Here is a 22,726-nt window from a genome sequence, read left to right as displayed (position 1 = left end):
GATCAGCAGGTGTGTTACTGTTGGTTTTTACCTTTAGTCAGTAAGCTTGGATCATTTTAGATCAGAGGCAGACTAGATAAAGGCAAAATGTGAAGCCAGCCACTAGAAAACCTGGCAGGGATTGCAGTGTGGTTGGGCAAATTGCACAGTGTTTTCCCAGGTGTTTTCATGGCTGGAAATGCAGAATGGCACAGAGTGTGGAAGGCTGGGTTGTAGAAGTTCAGATAAAACTTCTTAGCAATGACTTGTGGCAAAGATATTTCACTGCAGGCTACAGTGGTGTTAGAAATGCAGCAAATTCAACCCCCCTGCAATAGCCAGTGGCTGTGGCAGAGGAGGATGGCTGAACCGTGAGCAATAATAACTTAAATTGATGCAGCTAAATCTGGCAGTGTTCATCTCTGGTGCCTGTGCTAGCAGGGAGCCTGTCAGGCAGTCATTAGCTTTGCAAATTCACATTTAGTGCTTGCTGCTCACAGCCTTCTCTGTGGAAAATACCTCCAAGTCCTCAGGTTTTCTTGGTAGTTTTGGAGAGATTTGCCTGCTTTCTTAAAAAAAATTGTTCAAAATCCAAACAAGATGAGAATTTTAAATGACCATTTAGAGCACTGTAATTTCTGTAGTTGTCCTTTACAGTTGACTGTGTTTGAAAATGTTACTTAAGATGCCTTTAAAGTTCACAGAAGTCCCTTTAATCATTAGCATAGGGTTATTGAATGTTTTGGGCTGTACTTTGCTGTCTTCCATCCTGAACTCTGTTTGCAGTTCTTTTAGTTGAAATGTTGTCTGTATTTTTCTCTGTTAGAATTCTTATTGGAATTTTTATCACCTCAATATATTTTACTTCAAAACACTTTATTTAGGATGTATGTTTGCTATATTTTATATAGCAAAATATGGTGGTTTTGAGCATTACTCTTTTGATATTAAAAAAATAGCATAAAAGCATGTTTCTATCATTCTGCAAAAAAACCCTGCATCTGTTACTGTGACTGAGAGCTTGTAGTTCCTAATGTTGTGGGATTTGATGACTAATACTGATCCATGATATAGCAGTCTGTCACTATCTGTTACTGAGATAAATTTTATAAAAGAGAGGAAAAAACCCTTTAGGGAGCCTATTTTGTCATCTTTCAAATATTAAGTCTTACTGTAATGTTCATTTCCAAGTGACATTGCTACACATACTACATTCATAAAAAATAACAGCTTAACAGCTTTTTTTTTTTTTTAAATTGGGAACATGTATGTGTTCTTTCTAGTAGAAGTATGAAAAATAGCTTCAGTGTGTGGTGTTTGGGTGCGTGCATTGCAGATAGGCATAATATAAACTGTTAGAGACTTTATGTTTTGGGTTTTTTTTAAAGTTTACCTGATCTGCCTCCAAAATTGGAATGTAGCTTTCTTGAGAGAGTAATAGGAAGTGTTTTACTCTAGTGAAATGTTGCATTTTGATGTGTTTGGTGTGCTGTTGTCTGAGAGATCTGCAGTTAGTGTTTGTAGCAAAATATTTGTCATTTTAGCTACAAAGTCTGTAAACCAGCAAGTCCTTATGTTTGTGCTCTTTGAGGGAGGTGTAGTATTCCTAATGATATTTAATTTCCAAGATAAAGGAAGGCTCATAAAGTGTTTCATTTGGCTTCTTACAGTCAGTACAGGCTCATGTAATCATAATTTTTCAAGGGAGGTAAGCTGATACTTTGTCCTGTGCAGTTTGCAGACAGCTCAGAAGGTGTTAGGTGTTGTTAATGTGCTTTTTTCCCTTTCTTTCATACAGACAGGAGATTGAGAGCTCCCTCTTCAGCCTGTCTGCACCTTCATTCAGCAAGGCAGAGCGCTTAGAAGCAGGATGATAGGGAAAAGTGGAGGAGAGACTTGGATTTTTTAGCAGCTCTGAGGTCAATTACTGCATCAGTCTGAACTACATTTACAGCTTTTGAGACAGGATTTCTTCTAGGCAAACAAAGCTTTCAGAAAATTCTGCATATGTCTGCTAATAATAACAGACTGTGAGAAATACAGTAGCTCACCTGTGCTAGAGCTGGTTATCTGTTATTTCATGCTAATAAAAATTATAACTCTGTATATAGACCCTGTATAATATATTAATAGTGGGATTTTTTTCCTGCCATTGTAATATGTCTGACAGTTGTGTTCATAAAGTTGAAGACAGAGATTTCCCACTCTTTTACTGAGTAGCTGATTGGCCCTTGCTTTGTTTTAAGATGTACAGGCATACACATGACAGCTCTGGAGCAGAATTTTGGGCAGAACATCATTGTTACAGCTGTTGTGTGCATGATTGACATAAAGAAAAATGTCTGGGAGGGAGATCTTGAAAAGATAATCTGCTCAAAGGCCTGCTGAATAGCAAAAATAATATATATATGTAGTAAAATGGAAGATATTTATATGCTAATATATCAGATACTGTGAGCTTCAATACTGCATGTTGACCTTTATTTTAACACACTGTGTGGGAATGCAATAACAAAGAATTGAAAGTACTTCCTGTAGGACTGATTATATTTGGGTGCTGTCTCTGCATGTGGTATCTTGAGATTCAAATACGAATTTGTGACCAAAAGTGTTGATTTTAAGAACTACTGTAAAAATTGCAGAAAACGTATCCACAGTAGAAAACATTATATTACAGAAATTTTACAGAAAAGATATTTTTTTTTTCTGTAAAAACAGCAACAAACCCTAAAACACAACAGATAAAAAGAGCAGATAAGACCCCAGACACCTGTGTTGAATAAGCTTAATGCACGGAGAGAGGGGAGTTGTCCTGTAGAATTAGGTTTTTTATATTGGAGCTGCACTGTATTGGGCCTTAAATGTATTCATGTGTGTCAGTTGTTGCATACATACCCTTATTTTATTTGATGTGTTCAGAAATTATTCTGGCTTTATCTCTAATATGGATAATTACATTCTGTTATCTTCTGGCACATTCTTCTTGCTATATGACGGTAGTCAATGGAATCTGTTGTCTTGATAGTGTTCTCCAGGCAAAAATAGATGTTTTTACAGGTAGGAACAGGTGGATGTAACTTGGAATTTTTTTATATAGCTGGAGCACTAGATTATTCATTTTTATTTTCTTTCTCATTGTTCTGCATTTGGCTCTGTTTACTATATGCTTACTTCATAACCAGGCTGTTTTTATTCTTTGTAAGTTGCATTGAAGTCCACAGATGTCTAGTTGTTAATTTTTTTTTCTTCAGATGCTTTCATGTTTAAAAAAGTCTTGTCTAAAAGAGCCATTTTTTGCATCTTTTAGACCCTACATGTTTATTTGTGTTTAGAGCACAAAGACCTGGAATTAGTAGCAGTTTGGGATTTAAGTAAAGCACAGGAATTGATTCACAAGGTAACTACAATTGACCCAGTGCAGGAGAGTGAACTGCAGGATAATGAAGTTGCTCATCTCACAGGAGGGATTTTATGGTAATGCTCACCACCAAAAAGTGACCTGTTAAAGTTCCAGGGGTTTTGTGTGTTGCTTAAGAACAGAGGAGCGTCAGAAGTAGGGAAATTTGGTGGTTTTTGCAGTGAAAGCAGTTTATTAGAAGAGGCATTCAGAAGTCTTGCATCACAATAAAATAAAATCAGAATTAGTTAGACAGAAATAAATGCTGGGATACTGTCATTTTGCCTTACATAAACAAGTGTTGTCTTAATAAAAGCTGCTCAAGTGAACCCATTAGGTGAAAGGAGATGCTTTGTACCATAAAATGCAAAACACAGGCCAAAGAGAAAGCTCAGTTTGATTCTTCTTTTATTACGTGTGAATGGGTTGTCTGCTCTGTAGAAACAGACTTGGTAAATGCTTTGTTTTGCCAAAGACTAAAGTGAGCACTTAAGTAGGGCAAGATAATTGTGGAGGCTGAAAAGTTTCTTTATATCCATCTTCCTTGGTGCGAATGTTGAGGAAATATTTAACAGAGCTCCATTCTGTTCCTGGGGTGAAATGAGGTTGTTGAGGAGGCTGAGAAGGGGTCAGACATAGGGTGCTGGCACAGCAATTAATACTTGTACAAGGAGCTTCCCTTGAAGGGCCAGACAATGTCACGGAAAAGCCACAAGGAATTGAGAAATGCAGGAGCTGAGCTATTGACTCAGATATGCAAATCTCATTAAGATGCTGTTCTGGAGAACAGTGGGGTGGCAAATGTGCTCATCTTGTTAAACTGCTGCTGGAGTGTAGGGATGAAAAGGAATTGAGGAGGTGATTCAGGGAAGTGGGATCTGGTTAGTCTTCCCTACCAATAAAACTGGTTGCAGCAGTAAATTTTAAGGTGGTTATAAACCAACTAAATTATGTTTGGTAAACTGTTTGCATAGTGGAGTAAAATTCTTTAGGCTTCTGAGCAAATTAACAGATAAAAGAGTGCACTATTAGATTAATTATCCTTCCTAAGAATCCTAAAGAAAATCTCCTGTTAAGGTCATTTAGAAAAAATAACCAGCAACAACAAAACAACAAAAAACCAACACAACCCCAAGTAATTTCTGAGCATAAGTGAAAACCGTGTAATTAAAAGAAGAAAACATGCTAAGAATAACTGCTCTGAGTTGGTTACTAGAAAAGCCCGTTGTTAATAGGGGAAAAAAAGAAGAGTGTGCTTCTTGGTCTGGTTGTGTATCAAGTTTCCTTAAAAAGACTGTTATCAAAAGCTCTTTTCTGTGCTCTTAGAAATGTAAGTATCTTTTCCCTGTGAGCAATCTTTCTGAAAGGAGAATTAATGAAACATTATCACAAGACTTGAGATTCAACACTCGAGGTGTTTATTTCTACTGAAGTGAAACCAGCTGATTTTTCACTCAGTGTTTCAACTGGTGCATCTCATTACCATCCCAGAGCAGGGATAGAAATGCAGGATCCATCTCAGTTAAAGTCTCCCAGTTGTCCTTTCTAAAGCTGATCTGAGGTCAGGTCCTTAGTTTAAGCAGTGTAGAGAAGTTCCTGAGTTGATTTGTATTGTTTCTCATGAAAGAAATAAGAACTTTCTTGGTTATTATTATTTTTCTTCATTGTTTATTAAAGTGTGTTCACAGCCTTGAAAGAACAGGCAGAGGTCCAAACAAAACTCCAGAGGTCCTCAGGCAGTTCTGAAGAGCCCATGTGTCAGCTGGAAGTTGTCCTTGTCATTTTTATGGTGATCCATGGAAAGACTCACTTGACAACTCTGAAGCATTTCTCAGCTTGAAAGCTTTACCAGTTTGGCATGATTGGGGAAGGCAAATGAGAGGTGTAGGTTAGACTGTAATGTGTCTCAAAAGGAGCTAATGAGGCCTTTTTATAGTTCTTTTTGCTTGGTGTTCAAAGAGGGAAAGTGTAGAGCAATCCACTGAGAAAAGTGACAGGAGACCAGGAGAGATGAGCTGCTCTCAAGGGACCTTGTAAAATGATAAAAGTACAGGCCAGGGAGCAAAGAGAGGAATTTTTGCATGGAAAGAGTGATGAGACATTGGAATGGGCTGCCCAGGGAGACAGTGGAGTCACCCTCCCTGGAGGTGTTCAGGGAACAGCTGAAGGTGACACGTGGTGCCGTGGTCAAGTTGACAGAGTGGTGTTTGGTCTCAGGTTGGACTCCCTCATCCCAGAGGTCTTCTCCAACCTTAATGGTTTGTTGATTCTGTGAAGGTGGTCTGGGCTGAGCAGTCTGGAAAAGGGGCTGATAAATGGCCAGCATTTATGTCAGGGCAGTAAATCCATTTCCTGAGGAGTTGGAATGGCAGAGGCTCAGGTGGGCAAACTTCTCCTTGCTCCAAGGGCTCTGTTGGAGCCCAGGGCAGAAAAAAATTTGTTCTGTCCTTACTGAAGGTGCTGCTCCCTGAGCCTGGTCTGGAAAGTCAGTGAATCATTAGTTTGGGAGCTCCATTATCCACAGGAAAAGAGCCTAAATCTATTTGAGGGGAAGCACTTTGTGGAGGAAGGACCTGGATTAAATTAGTGTTTTGTTTTTAAAAACAACAAAACCAATTCTTGTTTTATTGGGAATTTTATTTAGAAACAAAGGACTTCTTTGGCTTCAAGACAGAATTGCTAAGTTCCTCGAAAAGTACATTTCATTGGCCAGTGATTTTCACCATAGCAAAAGTTTTAAGAATAAAATTTTAAACACTGTGATTTCACAAGCTAAACACTGCTTAGAATATTCTGTTTTGTTCAGAAGGCAAATACAGAACTGTGCAAGTGGGAAGCAGAATTATATGGGAGTAAAAAAAAGGGAAAATTTGCAGTTCAGAGGGAAAGACAAGCATATGAAAAGTTTGGTGCCACTTGTTATAATGATTTTCTTACGTAAGACAGTGATGTGATTCTGTTTGTCTTACAGCCTCAGAGCAAGGTGATTAGCAAATGAAATAGAGGAAAGATGTAAAAGTCATTAAGAGAAGAAAAAAAGGAACATTACTTCTTACATAACATGTAATTAACCTATGAAATTCACTGCCAACCTGTACTGTTGAGGTCAAAATCAGAACAGAATTGAAAAATAATTAGAAATACATTTGCATAATGAGAAAATCCACGGTTCTATTGTAGGTTTTTCTGTGTTTCATGAAAGATCTCTGGGAGTATTGCCAGCTAGTACCTGGTTGTGAAAGGCTGGGGTAGGGAATTGCATGATAAACAGCTTGTGTAATTATCTGGCATTACTTGCATTTAAGCATAATGTAAGCTTGACTTGACTTCTTTCTATTCCCTTTGAGAGCTCCTCTCTCTCCCCTGGCTACAGAAGGAGCTTGGCGAGGGGAAGCTCAGGGAGCCAAGCTGAGTTGTGTGTAACCTCCTCCTTCCCAGGCTGCTGGGCATTGACAGCTGGTTTTTTTGTGGTTTTCTAATAACTCCCAGTAAGAAAACAACTGATTGTATCTGCTAATTGTGAAGGGTGGGAGGTTCTGGTTTGAGGCAGGAGGGCTCCAAGTGGGTGCTGTGCAGCCCAGAGCTTCAGCTGACTCCTTCTGCAGGCACCTTTCAGAAATAAAATGTCTTGTTCCTTCCTCTTTGTGGATTAATTAATTCTGATAGAATTGAGATAGAGTATCAAATAAATCCACAGTTCCATGTGTTCATTTTAAACGTGGTTTTTTATTGGTGGAAGAGAGGGTATTAATTTTGTTCTTCTGAATAACTGTAATCTCTTGAGCAGTAAAACCTTGTTAATTCTCATACAGCTAATCCTCAAATAATAATTCACTTAGACTGACTTCACAACAAAACTGACTGCTTAAGCACAAATGCTTGTAACTTACTCTGTTTTGACCTGTAAATGGTACCTAAAATCCAAACGTAGAGATAACTGGAAGTTGTTTAGGAACTTTTCATTATCATCAAAAAGTCATAATCTCACAAGCAGAAACAAAAAGGACAAATATTTTAAAAAGCATTGAAGCTAACAGTTCTAGAAAACACAGAAATTACATTTGGAAGAGGAAAGCCTTTAGACAAAACCAAAAAAGATTTAAAAAAATAATGTTTGCACAGAAGTATCAGGATGTTCAATAAGGCAAGAGTGTTCAGTAAATATTTTTGTTCTGTGCTTGGGAAAAAGGCAGATAAAATGTTCACATCATGGAATGTATTCTCTTGTCAAGGAGAAGGTTAAACAGCAGTTGTACTTAAATTTGGCATTTTTAAGTCAGAGGCCCAGATAACGTGCATCCATAAACTCTGAAAGAGCAAGCCAGAGAACTGTTTATAATTCATATAGGTTTTTTTTAATAGTTCTTGGAAAACAGGAAAAGTTCCAGAGGACTTGAAGAGCACGCTTCCTGAGAAATAGACATAATTCTCTCAGTGTGACATAAGGGTTGAGTGAAATAGTAAAAATATTGAGGTGATTAATTTAATAAATTTAAAGAATTATAATTATTGATAATAATTCTTGGTTATGGGAAAATAAGTTTTATCCTGTTAACTTTATTTTTTGAGGTAGAATTTTTATTTTAAAATGGAATTAAAATTGATATTGGTGGCTTTAAATCTCCATGATACTTTTTGGGGTTTTTTGGGCATGTGGGATGATGCAGAATCAATCCTGTACCTAAAACATGTCTGGCAATTGCCTGATAAATGTTCTGTGGGTGTTGAAACTGTGTCACACTTGGGCTTCTGGTCAGCTGTCTGTTTAGGTACAGCCAGAGGGAAAGATTTTGCCTAAGACTGAAGAATTCTCTTCATTCCATCATCACAGATGACTGGCTATCCAGTTTCTTTTGGGGGCATAAATCAGGCTTGTTTTGTCTTGAGCAGTGTATTTGTTGCCCCTTTCCACCCCTCTCACAAAAACTGCATTCTTGAAACTGGGATTTGTGGGATTTTCAGCACAGGTGCTGTGGTCAAAAAGGATCTTTCACTTTCCCTACAATGGCTGTAGTTCTGTATTTCCAGAAGTGGAGAGGCTGGCAGTTGATACTCACACCATGGTAGCAAATATTTTTAGTATTTCTATAGGTTTTTTTATAATTTCTATTGCTCTGTTTGGCACACTAACAATTACAAGAATTGTTCTTTAATAGTTCTCTTGCCTTGTTATTAATAGTAAGATATTCTGATTCATAGTTTAAAAAAAATTATAGGAAAAAATTATGATAGAGTGAAGCTGGTCTGTTAAAGACAACTTTAAATATTCTGCCCATCTGTTTCCTGTGCCACTTAAATGATGAATATTTTGCTATCTCAGCTTTGCTATTCTTTGTCCATTTTCCTCTTAAAATTTCCACATAGAATTTTAGTAGCTTAACAGGAAATTACATCGTGCAGTTGGTAATACCAGCTTCAAGTGCTGGGTTTATGAGATGTCTTTGTTAATCTGATCTTTTCCTTCATGCTTTTTCTTTCCCTTTCTCCTCTGCCTTTTCAGACCTGTAATTCCTCTAAGTGTACAGAAGTTTCTCCTCTCTCCATTGTCACCTTCCCTGAAACCCCCATGTACTCTTTAAGGAACTTTCACTGTGATCACCTTGCTGTGACTGCAGCAGCTCAAGTCCTGTTAGTTCTGAGCAAATCTCCCTTTTGCTTCAAGTTCACTTTTCCTCAAGTTAGAAATTTCCTGAGAGCTGTTTATCAGTGCAAACTGAATTTTGTCAAAGTTCTGTCCTGTTTCTAATACTGTGCATTTGTTTTTGTTGGGTTTATTTCTGTGTTTGGTAATGCAGAGGTTTAGAAATGTCTGATACCTGCTGTTTAGATTTTAGTTTCACTTTGCCTGGATAGTCTGGATATGAGGTTCATGCAGCTGTGGTCAATAAATTTCTGAAGGGTGATGATTTTATATTGCCATGTGATTTTGGGGGTTTTTTTGGTTGCTTTTGTTGGCTTTTTTTTTTTTTTTTGTATTTGTGGGGTCAGTGAAGCCTTTGCAGTAACTACACCAGACATTAAACACTGGCCAGTGATTTTTCTGCCAAGTTGGATGATGAGTGATCAAAGCTTCTGCACCACTCTTTCACTTTCTTGGAAGTGGAATTCTGGCATTGGACTCACCTAGCACAAGGAATGAGCTGTGTGACAGGTGTGCTTTGTGGTGTGGGAGATGTTTGCCCGTTGTATTTAAATTGTGTATTATGTCAGTCTGTCTGATCTGATCTCAAGCCCCACGTCCATCCTGTGGGTTCTGCTGGTTTGATTCGAAGCAGTGATCTCATTACTCACTACCTGGCTGTACATTGTTGCTCAGTTGCAGAAAATTTTTGTCACTGGAAGTTTCATCTGATAAAAAATTGTATTTTCTGCTGAAGACTGTTGTTATTAAAAAAAAAGAGACAAAACTTTAGTAACCAGTGAATTTTATGAATATATATGACTAAATTATACATTAGAAACATCCTGTTTTGTGGGATGTAACAACAGTGAATCAAAGGAGTTTGGAAGAAGGATTTGAATAGTGTTTAGTGGGAAGAATTTTGAAGTAGTTGTGTAATTTTTAACAAGAATATAAGAGATGGTTTTGTCAGTACATTTCCAGTGATGGTGACTGGATGTTGACTTCAGGCTAAGCTCAGGATGGGGACTTTCCAGGTCATCCATTATAGGAAAAATTACACATCCAGTGGGTCCTGCTCACCTGGAAATCTCCAGGGAGAGGCTGCAAATGCAGGCAGAAAGGTTCTCCCTGGAGTCACACACGGGCAGTGACAGCAGCTCACTGGGACAGGGCCTCTCCCTTATTGCTCCAAAAAATAGATTATACAGCAGTGGCTCCTTCTGCTTCAAAATGTGTAAGGCAGGGAGGGGTAGGTGTGGCTCAGTTCAGTGTCTGCAGTGTAGCTGTGGTTGGGTTTTGTGACTCAGCAGTTTTTTGGTTGAGACATTGTCATTTTCTGACTTCTGCTCTGCTGCCTCAGCTCCTATGGAATGATGATCCATCTGCTAAGATTCTTCATTTGCAGTTGAAATGTTAAATTTTCCTGTTAAATTTTATCAAAATGTGTCATGCTTGCTCTTATTGGAAATGGCTGTATTTTAACTAATAGTGGTGATGTTGCAAATTCAGCAGGCAAAGTGGGAATAAGTTTGAATAATATCAAATTATACATGGAAAATTTTTGATTAAAACACGAGCTTTATTTGCATCTTAAATTACAGTTTCTCCTTATACAACATTATTTTGCATAAGAGATTACACTGATACACATTGATTTTATTTGTCAAGTATTGACAGAGACAGCTCTTGTTTCCTTTTAGGAATCTGGGTAAAAATGGCTTATCTAACAGTAGTATTCTCTTGGATAAATGCCCACCTCCACGACCACCGCCTCCACCGTACCCTCCCTTGCCAAAGGACAAGCTGAATCCACCTACACCTAGTATTTATGTAAGTAAATCTAGTGGCAGAAGTGCATTGCTGCTTGTCTTTTGTAATTGTTTGGATATCTGAATGACATAATGTAATTATTTTAAAGATGTCCTGTTCATCACTGAGTTCTAATTACGGTGCTCTCCAGACTGGTATATAGGCAGGAGAAATGCCAGCCTTAAAGAAAATTTTGGGACATAGTTTGACTCTTAAAGTACCTGTAAATTAGGAATTTCAGTAGACAAAAGGAAAAATACTTCAGTTTTTTTACTTTTAATACTCAAAATGTTGGCAAAATAAGCAAAACAATTCATTATATACAACGCACCATATTTCAAAATTGTATGTACAATTTTTTGCAAGTGACAGTTTATAAATGAGCAAGTAATTAAACTAAACTCCCATAACAATCTGCTACAAAACATAGTGAAGAAAAATGAATAAAAGTTGAGGTGTTGTTAGGAACAAAATGTCACCAGGAAAAGGCAGGGTTTAGTTGAGTAGTATTTTCTTATGCAAGCATTACAACTTTTGTTCTGAAAATAAAGTTTCATAATAGCTTTATTGAGCTAACTTCCTTAGTAATAGAAGAATAAAGGATATCCACTTCAGGACAGGATATCCACTTCCTTAATAGCAGAAAAATAAATTACAGTGTGTCCATACAGGCAGTGTGAAAAGCCTCAGTTTGGGGACCAGAAGAAGCTGGCACTGGGGTCTGAGTGTGCTGAGAACTGGGTTAGGATGAATGGTGCTCCAGATGTTTTCCAGGTGTTGCACCCAAACTCATCTGCCTTAATAAAAGTCCATCCCAGTTCTGTTGAGCCCTCACACAGCTGGAAAGTCACCACACTGCCACAGACTGTGCAGTTGTGCCACTCTTTGGGAGCTCCCTGTTGTGTTTTGTTTATTGCTAGAAATGCCTTCAGCATTCTAAAGGATTCATAGCAATTAAAAAAAAATCAGGAGGGAGGCTATGGCATAAAATTGAGGTTATAGGTGCAGAGAAGCATAAGAAAATCAAATCAACCTTTCTGGTTAACATGAGATATACCATGAGAGTAGTCTTTTAATTATACTGTTTCTTGTATACATTAGCTGTAAAATTAGCACTTTTTACTTCTGAAAAGAAACTGTATTGCTCTTCAGAGAATTCTGTAGATTTAGGGAATGTACAAGGCTACTGTCAGATAAAGAAATTAAGTTCAGGAAACCTGAGTTGCAAAGCTGAAGCAACCTGGGAATAATTCTTGCCAAGAAACAAATTACAGTAACAAATTAATTTCAGGAGTGAACCCAGCATTTACCATAGCAAGAATTGTATGGTGTAGCTGTTCATTCCCCACAGTGCAGGGAAATGCAGAAAATTCCTGTTTTCTTTCTGTTATTTCTCTTTTGTTTTATCATTCTTTCTTGTTTTAAAAATAAGGAATAATCTAGATTGATCTGACATCTAATATTCCATTATAATTTTGCAGTTGGAAAATAAACGAGATGCTTTCTTTCCACCTTTACATCAATTTTGTACAAATCCAAACAACCCTGTTACTGTAATACGTGGCCTTGCTGGAGCGCTTAAATTAGGTAAATTTACCTTTTTTTTTTTTTTTTTTTTGTAATTTGGGGAGGAATTAATGTTTTTTAAAAAGAAGTCTCTCAGTTCTTAGAAGTGGATATTTTATTTCTATAATACTCTTTTACCTGTATATTCCAAGTAGTTAGGATAATTTTTCATTTCTCAGTTTGCTGTTGTTTCTAATTTCAGTCTCAAAAAAAAACCTCACCACAAAACCAGCAGATTTTGTTGAGCCCAGTGGGGAACTGAGCTGTGGATATGGAAGTTTACATCCAGCTATTTTCCTATAAAAAACTGGATGCTTGTCTTTGTGTTTAGATCTAACATTCTATAATTTGACTGTGTGCAATATTTTGAAGTCTAGGCAGATAAACTACCACTGCTGGTACGAAACAGTGTTGTATGATGGAAGTACATTCATTAAGCTCTGCTCTGAAAAATACTTTGTGGGTAATAGGTTTGAACATTGTTTGCTAATTTGCTTAGCCAAGGCATGTAAAATGTTTCTTGTAAAATAGTCCATGGCTGCCATATTTTTTTCTAATTTTCTACTGGATATGTGGAGGAAAGTTTTTTGGATGTTAATAATTAACATTCAGGTGGGCAGTGTTGTGCAGACTTAAATGGTAAAAATGATTTTAGACTAAACTTTTCGATAACTTCAGGCATTTTCCTGAAATTGTTTCATTTTATTTAACCTTCATTTATTAATTTCATTGCTATTAATTAGATCTAGGACTCTTCTCTACTAAGACATTGGTAGAAGCCAATAATGAACACATAGTAGAAGTGAGGACACAACTACTGCAGCCAGCAGATGAAAACTGGGACCCCACTGGAACAAAGAAAATCTGGCGTTGTGAAAGCAGTAGATCTCATACAACAATTGCTAAATATGCACAGTACCAGGCCTCCTCATTCCAGGAGTCTTTAAGGGTAAGTTAATTGCTATTTTCAAGTTATTCACAAACTCCATACTGACTCTGGAGCCAATTAATAATGGCTGTTGGAAAAAGCAGAAACTGCTAAGGAAAAAGAGACATTTCCATTAGCATGAAGAGCACAGGTAAATTTTCAAAATCTGTTTTGAATAGAGGAACAAATAGTATATTGTTCTTCCCAAATGCTTAGTGTAAACTTAAGTTTAATAATATAAAAATTGTGGTTATTACATACTTCAAAAGTTTGTTAGTTTAAGCTTTTATATTATAATCTCAAAATTCACATTAAAATATTTAGAACTCGAGGCTTTTTTACAATTTGGATTGCTTCTAATTTCACATGTTTTGAAATCAGATTTCTTTGTTCTTCCCACTCTTCTGAATTAAATTGGATGTGGCTTATTAGAAGTTTACACTAATACTAGTCTTTTGTTGGGTTCCAAACATAACAGTTCATATTTAGTTTAGAAGTTTTTAGGCTTATGTGACAGAGTGAAGTATTAGAAATAATATTTCCCCTTCCTGCATTGGCAGAGGGGTCGGACCCCTAACTCCAGAGGTCCCTTCCAACCCTAACTATTCTCTTACTCTGGGATTCTGTGAAATGTGATTTTATTGGTATTTTTAACATTTTATACTGGAGTTATGAGAATAATCTTGAAATTGGCTATGAGCACTCCTTGGAGGCTTATGTTACCTGGTTTTGCAAAAAGATGGGGCTAAGGTAGAACTAAGACAAGGAGATCACTTTTATTAGTTGTTTGTTAAAAATAGGGAAAAGATCTTTGTGGGGAATTGACTATTGCAATTTTCACTGTCTTTACACAGAAACAGGAATGATTTCAGTAGGAAGGGAAAGAGAAATTCTAAATTTAAATTTTGTGCATTAGAGGAAAGGATTAGAAACAAAGAAAATAATTGCTAGTTGAAGGGAGCAGAAGGGAATCTAGTCATAAGTCTCTGAACTGGTACAGGATGAGGAAAAGAAACAGGAATACCATGGGAAGTGGGGGGCACACAAATCTTCTAGAACCTGGGATTTTCCTCCCTCTGCCATGGTAATAAATTTCAGTAGGATATTGGCTGAAGGTTTCTGTGCTTCCTGAGCAGTGGCACCAATGTTCTGTTCCTATATGTCATTCCAGAGGGGCTGGAGAACATTACATCACTGGAATATAATATCTACCTATATCTGTTTATCTATATATCTTTTTTTAAATTATATATAGTTTAGCACATTCCACTGAAAGCCTCAGCTTTGGATTTGCACCACAATGTGTCCTGTAGGGTGTTCTGATTTTTCTTTCCTCACTGTTACCAACTGGTGGTAAAAATGCAGTACATAAAATAGTTTTTAAGAATGATGATTTTCATTTTTCCCCTGGAAATTAGAAAGACACTGTACCTGTGTCCTTTGCCTAACACTGCTCTGACCTGTCCTTAGGTGACTCTGCAGTGTTTAAATGAAAGCTTTATTTCTTCTTTCTATAGCCACAGTTCTCTTTGGCTTGCCCTAAGTGATCTTTTTTCTTTATTCCTCTAACAGCTATTGCATTGCTTTTCTAACATGTCTTGCAGCATTTGATAAACCCATCATCACTAGGTTCCTTTTTGTTTCTCTTTGTCCTTCATTCAAAGGATGAATAGGACTTTCTCAGGTACACAGGGCACTTTGAGATTTAACAACAATCCCATTCAAAGCCAGAGATCTTTGGACAGAATCCAGACAGCTCCTTCTTCCTTTTTGTCTCTTTCCTTCTATGTCCATATACTTGCCAAAATAGAAGTCTTTAGAATAGGGTTTTGAGCACAGTCTGCTAAAAAGATCAAATTGCATCATTTAATACTGGTTGGATTTTTTCCACTAGTCGTGGTCTCAGCTACTGCTAGTGCTAAAATAGCATATGGCTATGAAAAATTCAAAAGATTTTATATAATGGATTTTATTAAATTAGTTTTATAAATATTAGTCATCCTAATTTCCTGTCAGAATACCTGCTTGACTTTGCAGGGAGGTAGATGTTCTTATTTGAAAATATTAAGAGAATTTTTTAATACTGGATTCCAGGTCACCCTCAAAAAGGAACATGCCAGTATTCTCATTTCCATCTTGAATGCAGGCCAGCAGAAATATTTATAGTGTGGACATTTTCTGTTGTCCTGGCCTGAGTGTCATGGAATCTGCAGCCATGAAGAAATTTATTTCAATGCATTTGACTGACTTTTTTAATTTTCTTCATAATGAAGAAATGTTGAGATAAAATCTTAGACATGGATATTTCAAAGATTGTGTCAGTATCTTGAAATAAATGTATTTATATCTCTGTGTTATCACTTTATACCTATATATTTTATATGTTCTTTTGTGTGTGTTTGTATATATACGTGAAAACATTTCAAAATTGCATTTTATAGGAGGAAAATGAGAAGAAGAGTCACCACAAGGACCACTCAGATAATGAATCCACATCTTCTGATAAGTAAGTGTGTTATAACTCTGTTCATTCTGTAGTTGGTTCTGTGTGCTATTTTCCATCATTCCCTTTTCACATTTGCCTGATCCATTTGTTACATTTGCAGCTCTGGGAGGAGGAGAAGAGGACCTTTTAAAACAATCAAGTTTGGGACCAACATTGACCTGTCAGATGACAAGAAGTAAGTTGATTACAGTTTCTCCTGCTCACAGTGGGATTCTAGATGATGATAATCCTTCTGGAAATCCAGAGTAGTATTCTCAGACATCAGTCAGTCTGCTGATAAATTCCAGCTTCCACATGAAATGGTTACCTTTGCTCTTCAAACTGTTCTTACAAGTCCTTCTCGTGCTAAAAAATATTTTCAAACTTCTCTTCCCAGGATTTTTGTTTGTGCAGAAATGAGTTGAAACATTCTTTTTAGTTCTCCTTCTAATTCATTCTCTTTGTTTCATTGTGAGGCTTTAAATTGTTTGGTTGCTACTTTCTTACTTCTGAAAACACCCAATGTTTTAGGTTTTGTGTAAAAATTGTAAGATTAAAGGGTTTTTTTCTTTTTTGTCTGAAGTTTTGTTATTCATGGGTTTTTTCCTTTAATTCATACTGTCATATGTTTTCACTTTTACATAACTCTTGCTTCTTTATCCAGTAAATATGTAGGAAAGACCAGACCAATGCTTACCTGTGGGTAAGCCATGATACCTCTCAAGAGCCTCAAAATCAAAATTGAGTATTTTTTAAACTATATATGTGGGTAGATGAAGGTAGCTTAGAAAATATTGGAAATACTCTGAAAGCATGTTTTTATTACAATAAAAATTATTTGGTTCAATCTCTGGTTAATACATACTTTCATCAAAGATCTAGCATGTCTAAGCTGTGCAGTACAAGAATTCTGATCTAGTTCAGTCATGAGAAAAGAAGAAAAGTTCATTTGTTTGGGGAATAAGGACACTTAAGATGATGACATCTTTTGTGGCATAGAAGATCAATGTGTGCATCTGTGGATGTGATTAGAGGTTGCTACAGAATTTTAGATATTGAAGCCATTTTTCTATAAAGGAAATTCCTTCTGTAGATGCAAACAGGTTGATGATAAACTGTTACTCTGAACATGACATTGGGAGAGTGTCTTCAAATGAAGTTAAGCAAAGCCAACGTGAGGCTCTTATGGACTTGGATTTTGTTACTTGAAATAATCCCTGTAGGATCCTGGATAGATGCCAGATCTTCTGATCTGTAGTTTCAGCTTTGGCTACAAAATTATCTTTCCCCTCAACTAGCCTGTCAGATTTGTGATTGTATTTGGAATTGTTTTAAAATTGGAAGAGTAACACAGATACCTGTGCTAACAATTTTTTGGAAATGTTTATGTTTCCCAGACTCTTCTCAGAGTTTCAGGGATTCACAGTTTGTCAATTTGCTATTTTGCTGCAGGTGGAAGTTGCAACTCCATGAACTGACAAAACTTCCTGCTTTTGTACGTGTGGTATCAGCAGGAAATCTTCTAAGCCATGTTGGTCATACCATCCTGGGCATGAACACAGTGCAGCTCTACATGAAGGTTCCAGGCAGCAGGACACCAGGTGAGTATAATCATCATAGTCCCATTGAAAAATCAGGTTCTCCTTTGGGGTGTTGGATTTAAATGCACTGCAGATTTCCCATACTTACATCATGCCTAAATGGGATAAATACACATATTCAGTATTTTTATAGTTCTTACTTAACTGAACTCTGCATGCTCAAATCACTTAGAGTAGAAATTTCTGGATTTCTGCAGTGCTAGGGAATTGTCCTGTTGACCTCCTGCATGCAATAGTGGGTTCTTTAAGGAGAAAACGTTGGGTTTATATACATGGACAGTATTTTTATTTTACATACCTAGGAATCTTCTAGAGGCTTCCCAAGAGGGTCTCGTGCAGTCCTAGAAATCAGAGACTTCCACTTTTTTATATTTTTATTGTCTGAGACTAGGACTCAACACTCCATGAATTGTCCTGTGCTGGGGACCTGGACTGGGACTTGAGGAATCTGGACTAAATTTCAGGGTGTTTTTTTTTTTTTTTTTTTTTTTTATGAAGTAGATCTACATAAAATTCCATTAGGGATTATGGCTCAGTTTTCCAGCTGTCTAAAGAAGATAAAATACTACATGATTCTACATGAATTTTGAAATATCTTTCAGAAAGATTTTTGTACTCCCTGTCTGTTCAGTGCCTGAAGTCACAAAATTTTGCACTGACCAGGACTGTCAGGAGATAGCATGAAACACAAAATCTGAGCTTTTGAAGTATTTGTTTCTACAGGAGGTAGGAACTGCTGAAATATTGGTCAGATCCCCCAGATTGGTAGTTCCAATTTTGTTTTCTACAAATTAACAAAAGAAAAATTCTCATGTCACTGGTAGCTTAACTGTGTGAAGCACCTTAGTGTATGTAAGTGTCATATAAAATACATAAAAATACTTAAACTGTGGTGTAAGTTTTTTTAGAAATTGTGTCTTTGCATTTCCTGGCACTGTTTTGATAGAAAGGCCTTGCATAAAGTGTGTTTACTTTTCTCTTAAATTTCAGGTCATCAAGAAAATAACAACTTCTGCTCAGTAAATATAAATATTGGTCCAGGTGACTGTGAATGGTTTGTTGTCCCTGAAAGCTATTGGGGTGTCATGAATGACTTCTGTGAAAAGTAAGCTGGACTTGATGATGTTTTTCTCTTACTTTTATCAAATCTTTTGTGCCTGTCTCAGACCTGAGGGGGGAAAATTACTGAGGGTGTTCTAAGGGGACATTATTTTATGGGTTTTTCATGTAGTCAGAAAAGTCTTTTAAAAGCAGGTCAAAATGCAAAATCTAGAGTTCATACAAAATACCACATTTGTACAATATACAGAAACTTGGGTTGCCTGTGACAAAAGCAAAAGAAGAATTCTCTTGTCAGAAGCAAATAGAGAATCACTGGTATTTTGGCATGTTTTCTTGTTGCATTTAGAGTGAAAGCATAATTTGTTCAGACCCCAGGAGGTGCCATGGCAGCCTTTGCTTAGGTTTACACATTTGTAACTCCCTGAGGTACCCTGAGCATTGGGGAACTGCTCAGCCACCTCTAAGATTGGGATTTCTCTGCTGTGCCTTGTGTAGAGTGGTTTTAAAAACAAACAGAACAATACAAAAATAAAAACAATACAAACAATACTTGTTTGTACATGTATACACAAAAATAGAGGGAGCATAATCATGCCAGTACTCAAACAGGGGCCTCTGAGGTTGATTCTGTGGGAGATTTTTCTTACCCAGTTGAGTCTGGATTAAGCTCTTGACATCAGAACTTTTCCAGAGCTCTGTGAATTCATCTCAGTGTCTCTGTATTTTCTGCCTGCCTACTGACAGCTGTTCTTATTACATCCACCCTTAAAAAGATAATCTCAAAAATGTAATTTCCACTGATGGAATAGTGATGTCTCTGGCACAACAGGCCTTGTTACTTGCATGTCACTGTCCTGAGGCTGACAGAGAAACTGAGAGCTTGGTAACCTCACAAAATGTCTACAGTGCCTCTCCAAAGGCACTTGGTTGTCTTTGAAACCTGTGCATTGCAAATAATCTCTCATGGTGCAGTATAAAAGCAGTGTAATATTGAGATAAGGATGGGGAGAGGAGTGTGGATTTTGCATAACCATAGGGGAAGACTTCATAGTTAGGAAATCCATATGCAGGTGTTTTTCCATGCTGCTCAGGAGGGTCAGCAGTTCTTGCCTGAGAGCACAGACCCATGGATCACAGTTAAAATGTTGCTTGTTGTGTGGGCAAGCTGCACATGCACACACAGGCAGTGTGAGTACATGTTCAGAACAAAAAACATCTTTTGGAGCTGCTGTGGTCTGTCCAGGAGGCCAGGCAGTGATGGAAAAAGCAGCATTAGCCACCAGTGCCACACTGGACCTGACCTCAGCATCAATAAAACACTGGGAAACCTAAAGGAAAATAGAACCTAACTGGAAGCTGTAAACTGACTTCACATGGGCAGGTGGATGGGAAAGTGTTCTAATGTATTGCAGGGTGTCAAATATGGAACTGTGGTCAGGAATTTTACAGATGACACTTTCCTTTTGGGCTCTGTTTGTGGGTCACTGAACACATTCATGGTGATGGTCATTTTTCACAGGTAGTTTTATTGAAATGTCTGCCACTAACATATCCATTGGGAAATGCTGAAGACTATCTTTGCTCTTGTTTCAGGAACAATATGAACTTCCTAATGGGATCTTGGTGGCCAAACTTGGAAGATTTGTATGAAGCCAATGTCCCAGTTTATAGATTTATTCAAAGACCAGGGGATTTGGTGTGGATAAATGCTGGCACTGTTCACTGGGTTCAGGCCATTGGCTGGTGCAACAACATTGCCTGGAACGTTGGCCCTCTCACAGGTATGTGTGAGCAGTGCCTCTGCTGAGCTCTGTGTAGGTAATATTATACTGCACATGGCACAGAACCTACCAGTTCTTACTCATTTGCCATGCTTTGCTAGATGAAAAAAACCCCAATGTGTTGTATTTTTAAAATATGACATGTTGAAGCTTTAAAGAATTCCATTGTGAGAGAACGAGAAAGCTGCAAGAATGCAGCCTTGGCACTCAGGCTTTGAATGGGCTTGTAGAAGTAAAATGTGTATATTAATTTATGTACTGTCTTCTTAGGCCATTTCTTTTTCTCCCAGATTTGTTCTCTACCCAGCAAACTGCACTATGGATTTCATATGAATTTAAGGACTAGTCCTCTAATATTGTTGAGAGAGTGGGTACCTAATAGCTCTTCAGTGAGAGCATCAGGAAATGCAAACAGATGTAAAATTTATTTCATAAAGCAACATTAGGTTTCTCAGAGCTACTGCTCTAGAATTCTTCAGTTTTGATCCATGGTCTTGGAAGGATTTTTATCTGTGAGTGTGGAAGGAAATTCCGCTGCTAAAACAAGAGTCTGTCAAGTGTTTGAAGAGAATGTACTTCCAAAAAAACTTCTGTTTTCTTAAGTAGTTTAAAATATGTCTTTATATGGTGCAATAAAGAGTGCATCTCTAGGATTGTGTGATTGACTGAGAGACCTCTCATGTTCAGTCACAGTAAATTTTGTAAAACATTTTTAAAAGGAGGGTGGCGTGAGTAGGCTGCTTAATGAAAAAAGTCTGACTCACTTCTTCTCTCAGGAAGAGATTATATATCATAGCAGTGTAGAATCATGATAAATTGTGAATAGAGTGAGATGCAGACATTTCAAACCTGGATTTTTTAATCTGGAATATTTTAAAATTTTCTAATTCACCATTTTTTAAATACCTGCTCCATGTTCAGCAAAGAAATCAAACACTTGCCAGTAACTTGTCTACACAGGTATTTGTTGCTGCTGGGGCATTGTGTGTTCTCCCAGCATCATAAATACACTTTTTAAGACATTTCAAAGAATAGAAATGCAGTTGGAATGAATGGCTCATTGTGAAGGAAGTTTAGCTGTTAGAGATATAAATTACTAATTTAAACAGAGTGGTCTGGGTTGATAATTGTTCCTTCCTGACTGATGGGTGCTGTTGTGTGTGTTTGTGCAGCCTGTCAGTACAAGCTGGCAGTGGAACGGTACGAGTGGAATAAGCTGCAGAGCGTGAAGTCCATAGTGCCCATGGTTCACCTCTCGTGGAATATGGCTCGGAATATCAAGGTCTCAGATCCAAAGCTTTTCGAAATGATAAAGTAAGTTTTTGTTGATTTGAAGATTTACTGTGCCCTTTTCCTCTTCACACATAAACCAGTGGTTGATTTATAAATAGTTCTTTGCAAGGCTTTTCTGTTCCTGGGAACCCAACCAAAGTTACTTAAGATTCTGTTTTTCGAACATAATATCTATCCTTAATTTTATATTTATATAAAATATTATACATTAATATATATAATAAAAATATAAAAATTCTATATTTATATATAAATATATGAAGTTTATATGTAATAAGCATATGAAATATATTTATATCATTTCAAACACAATATTTCTATCCCTAATATTTATCCCTAATACAATATTTGTATCCCTAATTTTATTATGTTTTATGTGATGTTGTTGTGGCATAGCTTTAGAATCATCTGTGTAACTTTTTTTAGTTAAATGTGCCGTAGATTTTATTCAACAATTTACAGCAAAATGGCTTTGATCACAGCAGCTGTTTAGTATATATCATCAGAAACAGGAAAATCGGGTCATCAACTCAGACATTAGAATTGGAATATATAGTGATTTTTATAGCAAAATTAAATTCTGCATTTCTAGAACCTGTAGTTAGTGTTCTCATGTTGTCATTTGGAGATCCAGTATAAATCTTTTAGATCTTTATCTCAAGTAGGAACTTAAGAGCCTCCTTCCCTTTGCTCTTCTGAACAATGAATTTATTGATCTGTAAAATGATAATTGAGTTTAGTGACATTTCTCATATGCACATTCCAAAATGCAGGAATGTTCCAGGCTTCAGGCATGTCTAGTGATTTTCCTCAAAGGGTGCAACTGCAAGAAATGTAAATCATATTGCACCATACTGAGGTTGGGGACTGAATGAACATTTCAGCATCTAACATAGGTTTGTCTAAAAGTGGGGGAATGAATTCCAAAGCATATTACTCATCATGAGAATCCTCTGGTAGCAGCACACTCTGCTTTGCCTGAGTCTCTACCAAAGCACTTCTGAGCCTTTCTTAGTCTTACCAACATACTGGATCAACAAGCATTGTATCTTTTTTATTATTTACCTTGAAATGGGCTTTAAAAAATAGGTGAATTAATTTGTGAAAAAAGGGCAAAGAAAAAGAGTGTCTTTTTTTTCCCCAATGGGATTTTTTGGTGACATCTGAGTGCGACATCTTTTTACAGTAGAAATTTAATTTAG

At 37.0% G+C, this 22,726-nt stretch overlaps 1 protein-coding gene across 17 annotated transcripts in view; it reads left to right on the top strand.

The window, feature by feature from the left end:
- Positions 1-22,726, top strand: part of KDM6A (lysine demethylase 6A) — a 150,904-nt gene that overhangs the window by 119,681 nt on the left and 8,497 nt on the right. For all 17 annotated transcript variants that reach the window (XM_074534498.1, XM_074534506.1, XM_074534501.1 and 14 more), the window contains 9 exons: positions 10,700-10,829; positions 12,290-12,395; positions 13,118-13,323; positions 15,744-15,808; positions 15,909-15,983; positions 17,240-17,388; positions 18,379-18,493; positions 20,044-20,231; positions 21,404-21,545. In XM_074534498.1, the coding sequence (XP_074390599.1) occupies positions 10,700-10,829; positions 12,290-12,395; positions 13,118-13,323; positions 15,744-15,808; positions 15,909-15,983; positions 17,240-17,388; positions 18,379-18,493; positions 20,044-20,231; positions 21,404-21,545 (1,176 nt within the window). The remainder of the gene's footprint in view (positions 1-10,699; positions 10,830-12,289; positions 12,396-13,117; positions 13,324-15,743; positions 15,809-15,908; positions 15,984-17,239; positions 17,389-18,378; positions 18,494-20,043; positions 20,232-21,403; positions 21,546-22,726) is intronic.

Source organism: Zonotrichia albicollis, chromosome 2, assembly GCF_047830755.1.
Source record: "Zonotrichia albicollis isolate bZonAlb1 chromosome 2, bZonAlb1.hap1, whole genome shotgun sequence".
Taxonomy (NCBI): domain Eukaryota; kingdom Metazoa; phylum Chordata; class Aves; order Passeriformes; family Passerellidae; genus Zonotrichia; species Zonotrichia albicollis.
Note: the sequence above shows the minus strand (reverse complement) of the source record. Positions and strands in the feature narration are given on the sequence as shown.